General features: G+C 39.4%; 2 protein-coding genes across 12 annotated transcripts in view; one reads left to right on the forward strand and one right to left on the reverse strand.

Annotated features, from left to right (window-relative positions):
* The window catches only part of DYNC1I2 (dynein cytoplasmic 1 intermediate chain 2), a 29,488-nt gene extending 17,034 nt beyond the window's left edge, over positions 1–12,454 (reverse strand). The window contains exons 1-6 of one of the 10 annotated variants that reach the window (XM_064660868.1): positions 12,346–12,454; positions 9,968–10,085; positions 8,429–8,543; positions 7,537–7,608; positions 5,061–5,151; positions 1,023–1,082 (exon numbers count right to left, since the gene is read on the reverse strand). In XM_064660868.1, the coding sequence (XP_064516938.1) occupies positions 1,023–1,082; positions 5,061–5,151; positions 7,537–7,608; positions 8,429–8,543; positions 9,968–10,075 (446 nt within the window). In that variant the 5' untranslated portion in view covers positions 10,076–10,085; positions 12,346–12,454. The other 9 variants (XM_064660859.1, XM_064660860.1, XM_064660869.1 and 6 more) reach the window with 9 other exon arrangements.
* An 87-nt stretch (positions 12,455–12,541) lies between these two features.
* The window catches only part of METTL8 (methyltransferase 8, tRNA N3-cytidine), a 101,322-nt gene continuing 99,656 nt past the window's right edge, over positions 12,542–14,207 (forward strand). The window contains exons 1-2 of one of the 2 annotated variants that reach the window (XM_064660879.1): positions 12,542–12,646; positions 12,800–13,020. The gene's annotated coding sequence lies outside the window, so the exon portion shown is untranslated. Of the gene's footprint in view, positions 13,021–14,207 lie in introns of both variants that reach the window. The other variant, XM_064660878.1, reaches the window with a different exon arrangement.

Consider the following 14,207-nt stretch of genomic DNA (forward strand, 5'->3'; position numbering starts at 1 on the left):
TAAATATCTGGACTGTAGGACGTAATTTTAAATTTTTGCTCTTTCCGTTTGACCAGAGCACTGCCACATACATGACACATCTCTATTTTCAGTGGAACAGATCTGCTGACAAGTCATGTTTGTACAGCAACAGTTCTAGGATTTTAAAGTTTGCAAAGCAACCTAGTTATTCTGCAGGAAGAAGCATTTCCTAGTCTTTTAACTTTGCTGCCCTTTTTTTGTTCAGCTCTAACACAGTATTTAGAATGCAGAACTGCAAGTTAACCTGAAATTCACACTGACAAGTGATTTATCCATAATATGTTATTCCAGAGCACAATACTGAAAACCTCTGAGCTTTCTGGCTTTAGTTTATGGAAGATCCTATAAAGGCAGATACAGCTAACATCAAACTACAATATATAATGTACTTCCAAAACTGGCACAAAATTAATTCAGTCTTTGTAGCTTCCTACAAAAGTTAATTGCAGTATGTCCTGTAATAATACTGCAATGATCCAACAATTTACCTATATCAAATTGAGTTTTTTATTATCTACTCCTTTCCTAAGATAAAAGTGGAAGAGTAACACCTTTTGAAAGGTTTTGGTGAGCAGAATCATAATTCTTAGAGCACAATACAGGTTCTAGTAAGTGCTTATAATGAGATACAGCTTTTATAAACATATTTATAAGAAAAGACGGGAGTTGCTCTGTTTTTAAATGCAGTCATTCTAACTTTTTTATATTAAATAAATTACTTCCTAAAGTTTACATTTTGTCAAAGAAAGACTCAAAGGAAACACAAATAAGTTTTGTTATTAGAAATAAGCATCTAATGTATATTAAATAATATAAAAATTTCCCATTATAAGCAAATTCTAGGGACAGTGAATTTCTATTACTTACAGAAGAGTTTCTTAACAACAACAACTTGAAGTCTTAAAGAAAAAATAGGCTCTTATATATATAATATAAGTATAATAATATACATATTATCCATAAGCATATGAAAGAGGGAATATAAGAAATCTATGCAATACCCCAGATCGGAATCAGAGTGGAGCTGAAGAACTGATGGATCAGTATCCCAATGCAGCGTCCTGATACCCCAGGTTGAACAATCATGCAGCATTAGCAAAAAAGGCCAGAGATTAGTGAAGCAAATACACACTATAAAATTCTAGAGTTACAGCAAGCTTATAGTTATTTCATTATTCACAAGAAACGAGGCAATGCAACATCAGTTATGGGAAATTCAGCACTCAGTGCAATAACACATGCAGTAATTATAAAAGTTAAGAAGAAAACACAGAATTCAGAGCTATCAGAAAAGAATTAAACTATTTTAAAGACTGAAAGTTAAAGACCTGCAAAAAATGTAGCTCTTATGAAAGGCAAATAAAAATACTGACAAGAACCACTAGAAACTTCACATTCCTTTTAAAATCTGTTCAAATTTGTTCATGTCATACGAAGACAGATTTGTTAACATAATGCAAACTTGCCCAGAGCAGTAAATATGTGGAGGAAACTGTCATACTGGTAAAGGAAATGAGTCAACACATAAGCCTTTTGGTAGTGGGGTAAAAAAAGCATTTCCACTGGGATAGAGAACTGCTAGAGTTTCCAAGATGTGACATTGCAGTAATTATGGGTTAAGCACTGCCTTGGGCTTGTAAGTGTCATCTGAGTTAGAGCCAACTCCATTTAAGATACTTAAAATCTCTTAGAAATAGTGGGCTTTGGATTAATAATACGTTTCAAAGTCATGTGGAATAATGAACAGAATGGCTCTATTTCAAGTCGCTTTTGTATCAGAAGAAATATGAAGGGGGAAATCAATATTCCCTCCCCCTTCATTTTTAGCCTTCATCCTTTCTTCACAAATTTTCATGTAGTCTATTGGCTGCTATCAGGCTTGGGCAGAATTTTAAAAACGCACTTGTAAGAGATTAACAGATTAACATGCATGGTTTTTTCTGACATTCTCAGATGTTATTATATATATATAAAAATACCATATTTTTGAATAAAGAAAATAAGTAATTTTACATTTTCAACCCATACATGGTAACTTTCCTATAAATCAGGTGCAGAATTCCTAAAAGCAAAGTTGATCTGAAAAATGTACACACAATGCCATAAAAGCTCATAAATATGAGTGTCATGCACTACCTTGTTCTTGTAGAAAGTATGCATTAGAAGTATTAATCATAGTTTAATTAAGAATTATAAATCCACGGTCTTCATATCTAGCAAATCAATTGCATCCACAGCAATAACTTCACACCTATATCTCCAAAACCTTTTCATATCTTTTGTGCATCAGAAAACACATGATTTTAGCCTGAAGTCAATTAGTTTGAGTATACTTATTTGTTACATCTCTGCTGTCATTCTTGCCCAAAGAGAATTAAGCTTGGAGTTTAATCTGGTGCCTGAGACTTCAAGCTGTATATTGCATTTCATGCTCAATTATAAGCAAAACCAAACCACCACCCAAAACTTCACATTGCAAAGGGTAACTTAGCTAGAGATACAAATGTTGCATCACAACAATAGTTGTCAAACATTTTCTCAACTTTTTCAATCCCATTTGAGAGGAACCTGGGGAGAGGGCTACAAATCTAAAAGGCTCCAACGTTTGCACCTGCTTAAGATCTAGCCCTTATTGAGGTAGCTTCCCTGCTTTCAAAGCACTCTTCACTTTCAAGAGTTGTTGCAGTGGTGCCAGGGACAGTCTGTCTTTTAAAATAGTTGAAGTCAACAAGCAGTGCAGGATAAACAATTAAACGTTTCTCAGAGATATTCTTTTAAAATAAAGATAACATTCTGAGATAAAATTCAACTATTACATATGTACCAAAATGATGTAAACCACTGTTTCTTTAGTTTTCCAGTTGTTTGTTATGCCTTGAGTTAAATGAATTTATCTACAAGCTTCAGTTAACAGAAGTGCCCATTCTTCCACATATGCCTGAACTTCCCTGTATCTAGGCACATTCCTAATGCCTCCTATATCTCTAAATAAAGTCTTTTTTGCTTCTGAACTAGTTCTATTAAGCATCCACCTAGCCAAAAAGTAAACCAACTGTATTAATTTCTAGTCTTAAACTTATACTCTTAACTGAGGAAAAGGGAAAAAACCAGGCTCAAACTAGGAAACAACTCTTTACTGATGAAAACAGAGCAAGACAGATGGAAGTAACAGCAGGAACAGTCTGAACACTGTTCTACTAATTAGTAAAAGAGTTACTGACAAGATTCAGCATCACAGAAGAAGCCTTCTAACACATCTTATATTGATATGAGTCACCTGTGAAATACCAGAAAAAAGACCAAGTGATATCAAACAGTCCAACTTTCAGGTTCAAATGTATGGGTATGTTAGAAATGTATGAACTTGAACTAACAGTCTGGGATACAGACACCTCTTTCCCGGGGGAGCAGAAGAATATTATCCAGTGGTCAGAGAATAAGCAAGGGGACTCTTAGAGGGACTCTATAATGCCTTCAATTTAGCTGTACATTCATACCTCCGTGCCTTTAATACCACAATCTTGACACAGATTTAAAGTTTGAAAATGCATGAAGCTACTGAGGCTTAGGGTATGAGTTTTCTCAGGGTTTCATAAGAAAATGTACGCATACAACACTGTGTTACTATGTTTGAGAACATACAATCAGAGAGCACAGTGCACTGATGAGGTAGAAATAAATTTACCACACAACATGGTGTTCAGTTACAGGTATGTGGCCTATACATACTGTTTCATACTGAATTTAAATTAGGTATGAATGGAAAAAGTTCTTTTCTTTTTAAAAAGTTATCATCAAGTACTTCTTGTTTATTCTTCCAGACAGTGAATTTAAATATAAAATTACTATTTAATAAGCAATAATCACAGATTTAAAATAATTAAAATCTGCTTGTTACTCAGTTAAGGAACAATTACATTGGTTCTTATTTACCATGATGGACAAACAAGATCACACCTGGGCACTGTTAAAAAAAAGTTTGGGTTCATATTTGCTGCCTGATGTATTCTCTGTTTTAACATAATGATTTCTACTTAGAAATAGGCACCATAAAACTGCTGTTCAGGCCATTAACATTTTGAATATTTGCAGATTAAGACGGTATATAATTAAGAATGCATGATCCACATGTATACAAGATGTCACTGAAGTCTTTTTAAAAGATATTTCAAAGTGGTCTAAATACTCATTCCTTCTCCAAAACAAGTACTCATATAAGATCAAAAGTAACTGATGATAACTGCTGAGGTTACTGTGCTGTAACTAAATTTCATCCACAATGCATATTCAGTAAATTTTAAGTGCAGGAACTTAATTTGCTGAGAAAATATCTTACCAATATTAACAGGCAGCTACTGCTCTTATTCACAGATCATGCACAGGAAACAGTAGAAATACCCTTTGGAAGCAGTGTTTCCCACCTTATCACCACTTTGAATATATAACAGAAATATTTATCTGACTCTACAGCAGCCTGTCTCAAATCATCATGTACAAAGAAATGGTCAAATAGATGGGGCAAGTATTGGCAAAGAAAAAAAACCAAAATGACTGTGGCTGCATTAAGATGGTGTTATGTTTTGGCAAAATAAGAGAGATTGCAAGTGCTGTAGTTGTGTTACACAGATGGCTGCAAAATGAGAAATATGGTTCTGAGTAAGGAAAAATTAAAACCAGAAGTAATGCAAAGTCTGTAGACATTGTCTTTTATTAGACCAACTAGGACTGAGGAAAAAGGGAAGTACACTACCATTCATACACACCCTTCTTTAGAAAAAGCTAGAAGAGCCCAGAAGTTGGACTTTTCCAGTTTGCTGTTGTCCCAAGACGTTCATTCTACTTTAAACTTGCGAGTTTAAACAACTCCACGTTATTGTAGTTGCACTTCAAATTTTAAAATAAAGCACTTCTGCAAAACAATCCTGTACACTGTAACCTCATACTATTATAATCAAGTAATTGATCTTGACTCCTTCTGAAGCTTAATTATTCAAAATACAAGTACTGAGCAAAGCAACACGACAAGGAAGGTGACGTACCTGGATCCAACAGCACCATCTCCGGAGTCCTGGCTCCCAGCCTCGCTTGGCGTACTCACGGATTTGGAAGACGGAGAGGTAGGAGGAGGGACTAAATAGTGAAACAGACAGGTATCCGCTGTTACTACTCGCAGAGGTTGCACAGCTTAGGATGTTTTCAAATTAATTTAAAATGAAGTATTAAAAAAAAAAGTGATGGCAAACAAAAAAATACATGGATGAAAATGAACAGCAGAAAGAGAGGGGAAAAGACAATGTTAACAATTCATGCTGGACTTTCATGCAGTTGTTTGGCATTTATGCATCTGGGGTATACAAAAAAAAACATGGAGCGAAAGACATTTAAGAGAAAATGAACTGAAAAAATATCTTTGAACTTTTGACAAATGATGATATCGATTTTCAAAGGGTAATTTCCACGAGATCACGTGGCTTAAACATAAAAAAGGATAGTTGTTAATACAGCTTTGACATCAGTCTTTGTTAAAAATTAGACAATGAAAGTGTTAAATTGGCAATGTTGTTTCAAAATATATGATCACTAAAACATGGACCAAAAAGTGGCTTTGTCATGCAGCATGCGGTTATTTTTGTTCTAGTTTGAATCAAATCCACATAAATCTTGTGTCTTACAATAAAGTTTCTAGTATTGGGTTTTGAGGATGATTTTCTTTTTTACTTGACAGTAAACAGTCTAGTACTGCTATACTGAAACTTTTTCTTAAGAGTCAGTTCATTTTCAGCATACAGGTGAAGACTGCATTCACACTTTAAAAAGGAACATGTTTTTTGCAACTGATACATAGTAGTGAATGATATCATGCAATCTGATACAAACACAAAGTTATTTTGACACTTCTTTCAACTTTTTTTAGAAATAGCCAAATCTATTATTTAATGAAACTTAGGGTTAATACTTAAGAATCAGGGGGTGTGTTGAAGCTACTCATATGCTTCATTTTTCAGTAATATGTCAAACATTCACTGTTTAGGAACCCTTAAAAAGTACCTTTAATCGACAGAACACAAATTACGTACATAAACTGGTATCTACTCTGTCAAGGGTCAGGCATAGGAGAACTCTGAATTTAGATCTGCAAGATTTCTACAGAATTTCCCGAAATCACAAGTATATTGTGAATTCGAGAGAATTTTTCCATCCCATCCCAAAACAGAGACACGACTCTCACTGAAAAAAATTCTCCCCTAATTTTATAAAACCCACAGTGAATTCCTCAATTTTTTAAAAAAATTCATTCTTCCAACAGGAGAGAAGGTTTTTATAGGTTTAGAGTTATATTTTGTTAATTCACACATAAACATACTCAGACTTCATATTTATATAAATAGGGATGTATGTTCTTCAACTCCTTATCGCCATGCACGATTAATTCACCCAAAGGAAACGCCCACAGGCCCTTCTACCGCTGTTTTTGTGCATTACCAGGCGCGCTGAGAGAAATTCTGAGGTCGCAGGAAGCGCAGCCCGAGGAACCCGCGCCCAGCGCTGGTGCTGCACCGCCCTCTTGTGGGGAAAGCCATTTTCGGGAGAGCCTTCCCATAACTGAGGGGAATCCCATTGAGAGACCAACATCTTACGAAAAGAACAAATGAAATTTCACCTACCCCGACAGACGATTCAACTACAATACCTTCTCGAAAGTAATTTTGGTTCACTAACTTATGGCTTCTTATATAAGAAATACAGTAGATATCAAAATCATACTGACATTGCTGTGGTCCCTCCTCCCATAGGAGAGCTCTCTCTCTCTCTCTCTCTCTCTCTCTAGCAGTTAACAGGACAGGAGTTGTCTTAGGAATGTTTAATACAATTTTCTATGAAGGAATCTAACGTCAAGGTATCCACCTCCACCGACAGTGCCAGCACAAGCTTCCTGCACACCAAGCAGCTCAGCCATGAGTTACCTTCAGCTCAGGGACAGGATCACTGCATCTGCCAGTATCCAGCCAGCAGAAAAGGAGCCTGTGCCTTAGGCATGCTAATTGCAAGGTACCAAGGAGGATATATTAGCTTGATTTAGGATCCACATCAGATCTGGTTATCTTGAAAGGGAACAGAATGAATCCCCTGCCAACTTTCCACTGAAGGGTGTGGTTAAGTAGATGCTCAGTGGAATTAACCACAATGTGCAGGGCTGTGCACCAGTCTTGGATGTCAACACTCCCAAGCTCTTCATGAACAGCTACTCTGAACCTACGCAATGATTTGCTTTGAGGACTGACTATTCTGTGGTTTTTGGATCCTCTCACAGATTTGAAAAAAACCAATAGCCATACAAGTTTCTACAAAAGTCTTACCAACTGCCTTGGTAAAACTTTACGCAAAGGAAGTGTTCAACCATTAGTCTAGCAAGCAAAATCAGTAGTAGGTCAGAACTGATTACTTAAAAAGCTGTATGCCAGTGCTAACATAGCCCAAATGCACTCTCTCAACAATGCAAAGAGTTCAAATTACCAGAAATGACTTCTGTGGCTGTTGGAATGGAACCAGCAGTAAGAGTGTTTATTCCATGCTTGCTTTTGAATGCTTGAGGATTATGCAAAAGCAATTATGAAAATATAATCACAGATATACTATATCCATAAGAAATTATTATTAGTTATTTACAAACCCAGTTGAAAAGAACCTCACCAATGAGCCAAACTGACAAGCTTTAAATCTCTTCAATTTCAGAGTTAGAGACAAAAAGTGGAGCTGAATTATCACACTCTTTGCTTTCATCTTCCAGAGCAATGTGTCTACGTAAAGGCAAAAATCAACAACCAATATGCTGCACAGGTATCAATCATCACCCTTGGTAGTTAATTTTTATACTCAGCCTTGCTAAAGCTCCATCAAAGTCAGTCAGGTAAACGACATAAGAAAAACAAGGGTGTAAAAGATACAGAAAGGAAACACGCCAACTCCAAACAAAAATACTGGCACTAAAATTTGGCATTATGAAAAAAAGTAAGGAGAAAAAGTACAGTAGAATAATGTGCAGGAAAAATAGGGGGGGGAATAAAACACATACATGATATTTATATATTTTATCTAATATACTTCAAATAACACATTAAGGGTAAAACATGTATTTTACAAAAGAGTAACGTAATGTGTACTGAAGCACATCACTTGGCATTTATAACAAAGACCATGAGGACTAATTAGTATTAAAATCAGACATGTACACTCCCCCAAAAAAGTGGCCAGAGAATTTTTATTTTAGATATGTAAATACCTCAACCCTAACCAAAACAAATAAACAAACCACCACCACAAAAAACCCCCACCAACACAACCCCCCCCAAAAAACCAAAAAAAAAAATCTCAAACATTCATCTCAAACAAATATTAACATTCCTACCAACGGGAGAGTCAGGTGTTAACCCCATGCTTTGAAGTAATGCTTCAGCTTCTCTTCTCTTCTTTTCAAGATCAGATTCTTCTTGTACAGGAAGAACTTCTTTCTTCTGGTCAGTCTAAAAGTGATTCAATAATTAAGTTATAGCATTTAACCTTTCATTTACTTTGAGACCTCATAGGGCTTTTTTGTTCTTCTGAAACCTATCATCATACAGGTTAAGTATCTGACTCCAGTAATTCTGATGGTCCTTTTTGTAGATCAAGTAGACAGAAATAACAAAAGTTCTGTAGCTTTGGTACTGTCTTTAAAAGACATATATAAACATCCAAAAAGTTTGCCACAATGAATAACACTTCATAAGATTAAGAATACCTTTTTTTTACACTAATGCTAAGCACTGTAAAATGCAAAGACTGAAGAAATAATATTATGTATCTGTGTATGAAAGTGTTTTAGAGACATCGTCATATTGTTATAATTTTGAAATTACAATGACTGTATCAAGGAAAAGTAGTTTTCTTTAAGTTGTGTTATTATCTGCCAGATTTAAAAAAACAAAACACTCAAAAAACTACACCTCCTCCTCTTTAATTTAGACATAAGGCAAGCTCTACTGTAAAAGATGCTGAACACTCCGTATCTTTCCACAATCATTTAACTGCTTTTTTAAAAAGCAATTCCCAAATTTTAGAGCAAGTTCTCAGCTGCTAAGCTATTGCATCACATGTGGAATCTCAGATACAGGCAATACATTGTTACAAGATCATTAGAACATAATTTGAGATATTTCCCTCTCCTTTTTGTCTGAATCATGTCGTTGGCAGCTGTCCAGTCTTCAGTCATATCCCAATTTGGAACACCAGCCAGATTATAACCAAAACACAGAGAAGTCTTGAAAAAGTATCCCCAAACATTCCAGTAAAAGTTTCTTTTATAAGGCATAATCTGCATTCAGGAGAAACAGCAACAAATCTCTGATTGTCACATCCTTTAGGAGGCAGAAATCCAGAAGACAATGTTAGCAAACCAAGTCTAACACACAAGTACCATATACATCCTGAGTGCTGATCTGACTTCAGAATTCACCCTATAGATGGGTCAAAGAGCACAAGACTGTAGCACAGTATTTGTGCCATGATAATACTGACAGTCAGACAATCCATATAGACATCCTGTGGACTGTACTTCAGAAGTTAGTTAACACCACTCTAACTTATTAAGCAGAGCTTTCAGGCAATAATTTACAGTGATTTGATTAATGATGTTACATCCACAAAGTAGTTTTAGAAATCAGAACTTTACACCAGTGTAGGATTAAAAAACCCCAGAATTAATACATAACTTCGTATGGACAATTCTAAAGAAAACAGCAGGTGTTTGCTCTCCTCAGACAATGGAAGTACTACATTTGTACTGGCACCAGCCATTAAATAGACACTCCCTGAACTACACGTAGCAAATGATCATGTGAACCTAACCTTAAATTTTGGGCAATTTACATATGCAAAGCCAAACTTCAAAGTGAAAATTATATCTTACTTCTTTTTTCTTTCTCTCCTCCTCCTTTCTCTTCTTTTCCTCTCTGATTTGAGCCAATCGCTGCTTCTTGCGCTCCAACTCCGCCTTCAGCTCACTTTTGTCCGACATGGCTGAAATGCTGATCAACAGAAATCACATCACTGTTTGGGTTTTGGTTTGGTTGTTTGGGGGTTTTCGTTTGCTGAGTTTTTTTTAAGAGAGCAGCTTTCCTTTAAAGAAGCTATCCTTAAAGAAATTACACTAGCTTACCACAACCAGAAACCTGAAAAGTCAGTAATATGAAAAAGAGTAATAACTGAAAAAAAAAATCACTTTCCTATTTCCTTTTTTCTTTCACTTAACACATTCTCAAGGGATTGATTTAAAACAGACAGAACTATGACATGGTGACAGTATCCATTCTTAAGGTAGTTCTGATGCTGTTTGAAGGAACTACTTTGAAAGAAACATTAGGTACTGAAGACGGGAGTATTTGATTTTGCCATAGGATTCTGTACAGCTACAGAGCCAACTGAGACTGAAAACAGCAAGGAGAGCACCAAGACAGTATTTATCTTTCACTTTTCACTTCAACAGCTAAATATTGGCACACTACAACTTAGTATGCAAACTATATATACTTCTACATACTGTATGATTCAAAATATTTATTAAGAGATTTAGTAGCATTACTATAAACTACAAGACAATGTGAGTACAAGTGTGATGGTCAAAGAAAACTATAAAATATGTGTATTATCAATTTTTGTCCCCAAACTTTTTGTACACTGTTAAGAAATTGGTGGATCTTTTAAAGGCAAAAATGCTACAAAAAGTTTTGCTATATAACTAACTCAGATACAGAGGAGAAGGTCAACAACAAGAAGTGGGAAACTCCCAAACTTAGAACTTAACAAAGATTTATAACACACGTATGAAAAACTGTGTGAATGGACTAAACGGAGATCAGCTTAATTTTACTGTTTTTAAGCAAATCTAAGTCTGAAAAGAAAATGTAGAAGTGGTTCTACAACAACTGAGTGGTTCTACAATAAATGCTTTTTACACTAAGCTTGACACCAAGAACACAGGATTATGCATTAGTAATATAACTACGCACTAATTCAAAATTAAGAATACCTGCGTTTGCACTGCACACCTAAGCACAGACAAGAATGCAAAATGCTGCAAGGCTCATACGTCTACCAGTACTTAAATGTTTACAGAGGACACGAATATGTCCTCTGTAAACATTTAAGTACCAATAAATAAATACTCTACGGTCGGCTTTCTTGAATGGCATTCCCGTGTCACTCTGGCACAGCACCAGGAAGGCGCGTTGTCACACCGCGGGTCCCCGCCCCGCCCGTCTAGAGAAGGGATTCCCGAGGAGCGAGAGGGGCGCCCGCCCCGCCCCGCCTCGCCCGGGGCTGACAGCGGCACGAACCTGGTGCCGCCAGAACCAAAGCACCCATCCCAAACTCCATGGGGGCCGCACCGGGGAGCGCGCCCGGCAGCCCCGGCAGGGTCCTCCCCCACACCCGCGGCCCAGGAGGCGGCGTCACTCCCCGGTCTCTCCCCCTCAGGGAGCCCCGGCCAGGCCGCCCCCAGCCCCACCCTGCAGCCCGGCCCTCGCTCCGCAGGGCGAGCCCCAGGGAAGGAGGGTTCGCTCCCCCTGGGCAGCAGCGGCCCGAGCGCGACTCGGCCCCCGCACCTGCCGGTACCTCCTGCCCCGCTCCGGCCGCGCTCCGCCGCCCCTGCGCCCCTTCCGCCGCCGCACAAAGGCGCCGGCAGCGGGAGGGCGGCGGCCTACGGCGAGCGCCGAAGGACAAACCAACTCTGACAGCGTTGTGGGATGCGCAGGAACTTACGGGAACTGCGGAAGGACACGGAGACCTATTCAGGAAGACACCCAAGGCGCTACTCAGCGAGCGATCCGAAAGCAATTCACACGGGGAACGAGGGCGAAGAGAGGCGGGGACGGGGCGCTTCCCGGGCCCGGCACCGCGCCCCTCCCGCGAGGCGGGGCTGGAGAAGACTCTCGGAGAACAACGACGCCCGGCATGCAGCGCGCGCCGCCGGGCGTGACTCGGCGCCGGCGCCCCGCCGCAAGGGAGAGTGGCGCTGTCGCGCGTTGCATGAAGGGAGCTGTAGTCTTTCTGTGGTGCGGACGCTCGGCGGTCCAGGCGCCCGCGCCTCACGGGGCCCGGGCGGAATCCACTGGGCGGGGCTGCGACCTCTCCGTCGGGGTTGGGTCCCGGGGCAAGGAGGGACCAGCCACCTCAGCCCACTCCCGTCAGTGAGGATCCACCTTAGCCCAGCCATCTCAGCCCACCCCTGTCAGTGAGGATCCACCTTAGCCCAGCAGCCTCAGCCCACCCGCGTCAGTGAGGATCTACCTTAGCCCAGCCGCCTCAGACTCCGCCTTGCCGATCAGTGAAACAAATCGTGTCGATGCGGGCACTGGTTGAACTGTAGGGTTTTCTCTGCGGGCCAGGCGTAGGGCCAGTACCGTAATCACTCCAGTGAGCTGGGGATGAGAGCTGTAAACGCCTGCTGTGCCCTGAGCGTCAGGCGAGGGACGAATGGCCCGCGCAGAGGGTGCCGTGCGGGGTGTCCCGCCGTGGCCTTGGGCTGTCCCGGGGACACGGCGCTGTCCCTCACCGGCGTCGTGCAGGAGTGAAGTTACACCTCGTTCGGGTACAGCTACAAACTGGTAGCAAGTGCCGTTGCTCTTCCCCACTCCTCCTAAATAAGTATATTGTCACTTGCGTCGTGTGGAAACCTGTATCAAAATCTTTCACCTGTTTTTTTAACTGCTGGGCTGGTGCTGCTGAATGTATCTCACTGAAGTGCGTGACACCTCAGCCTGCTGGTCTTCCTGAACTGTGCTTTCCAAGGCAGAATTAATATGGATGATTCTTATAGTTCAAGTGGAGTGTGTGTTTGCAACACCCTACAAAACGAAGCTTTTGGAAGCAGTAACTATTAACTCCATAGCAGGTTAAATTTTCTGCTATTGCAAATTGGAATAATTTATTTGCAATCACTGGATCTACAAATAGTTGTGCCTGGTGAGTATATCTTTTGAACTCGTCCTGACAAGCACTGGAAAGAGGCCACGTTTGCCGTCAGCCTTTGTCAGGCTGCAATTCTGCTAGGTATCATAAACTGAACAGGTTGGTTGGTACTTTGCTGGGAGAGCTGCCAGGAGAACTTCAGTTGCTGCAGGAATCAGTGTTGATTATTTAGTCTTCCATGTGAGTCAGGGTTCACACTGTACCTTAAGAAAATTTAGAGAAACTGTTGTCTAGGTGGCTTCTGATCATTGAATAACCTCCATACATTTTGTGAGAGTATGGGTGTTACCATTCAGAGAAACTGTTACATGAAAGTGTCAAAGAAAATTGTATGATGTGCAAGACAAGAGGTTGCATCTTTCTCCAGAGATGGAAATATGAAGATGATAGTAATGAACTTCCACTAACGTCTATCGTCCTTGAATTTCTTTGCCAGAATTTTCTCATACCACTCAAAGTGATGTGTGTACCTCAGAACAGGAATCTATGTTATGTTTTATTTCTGTATTTTACTTTATTTCTTGTCTGGCTATAAAATATTAATTTTGTATTTGATGCTTTCCAGTAATATTTTTTAAGTTTACATTTAAAATTATGAGTGTAGGAACCAGATATCTCACATTTCTAATTAATTTAGCCAATTGCTTTTTGGTAATTGATCTTCAATACTGAAGTGTATTTCTTGGTTCTGAACCTACATATGTATGCTAAAGGTCATGTTATTATTTTTTACATTAGTCCTTCATTTTAGAACACAGAAAATAGAATAGCTAATTTTTGCAGCAGTGACATCCCCCTTTTTCTTTGTAAATGACAGCTGTAGTTTTCAAATAACTCCACCTGAGTCAGTTTAGCAGTGACACAAACACTGACAGGGTACTAACTCTGTACAAATAAATTTGTGGGGGCTTAGCAGTCATGGATCTCACAAGTAACAGCAGTTTCAGTTTAAGTAAGCTGGTACATTTTTCATCAGCTGGAAGGCGTGAGGTCTCTGGTGGGAGGACGGGTTGGAGAAAGCACACAGGTTGTAGCTGTTTACAAGTGAGCGTTTTCTTCCAGCCTCAGCTTCCCTGTGGTGGCATCTTTCGGTGTAGCAAACCCCAGTTTTATAATGGCCTGTAAGAATGTGGCTCAGTTACACTGTGAGGTGAACTCTTTCTGCACCCAGCACTGGGAAA

The sequence above is a fragment of the Pseudopipra pipra genome, chromosome 7, assembly GCF_036250125.1.
Source record: "Pseudopipra pipra isolate bDixPip1 chromosome 7, bDixPip1.hap1, whole genome shotgun sequence".
NCBI classification, from domain to species: Eukaryota; Metazoa; Chordata; class Aves; order Passeriformes; family Pipridae; genus Pseudopipra; species Pseudopipra pipra.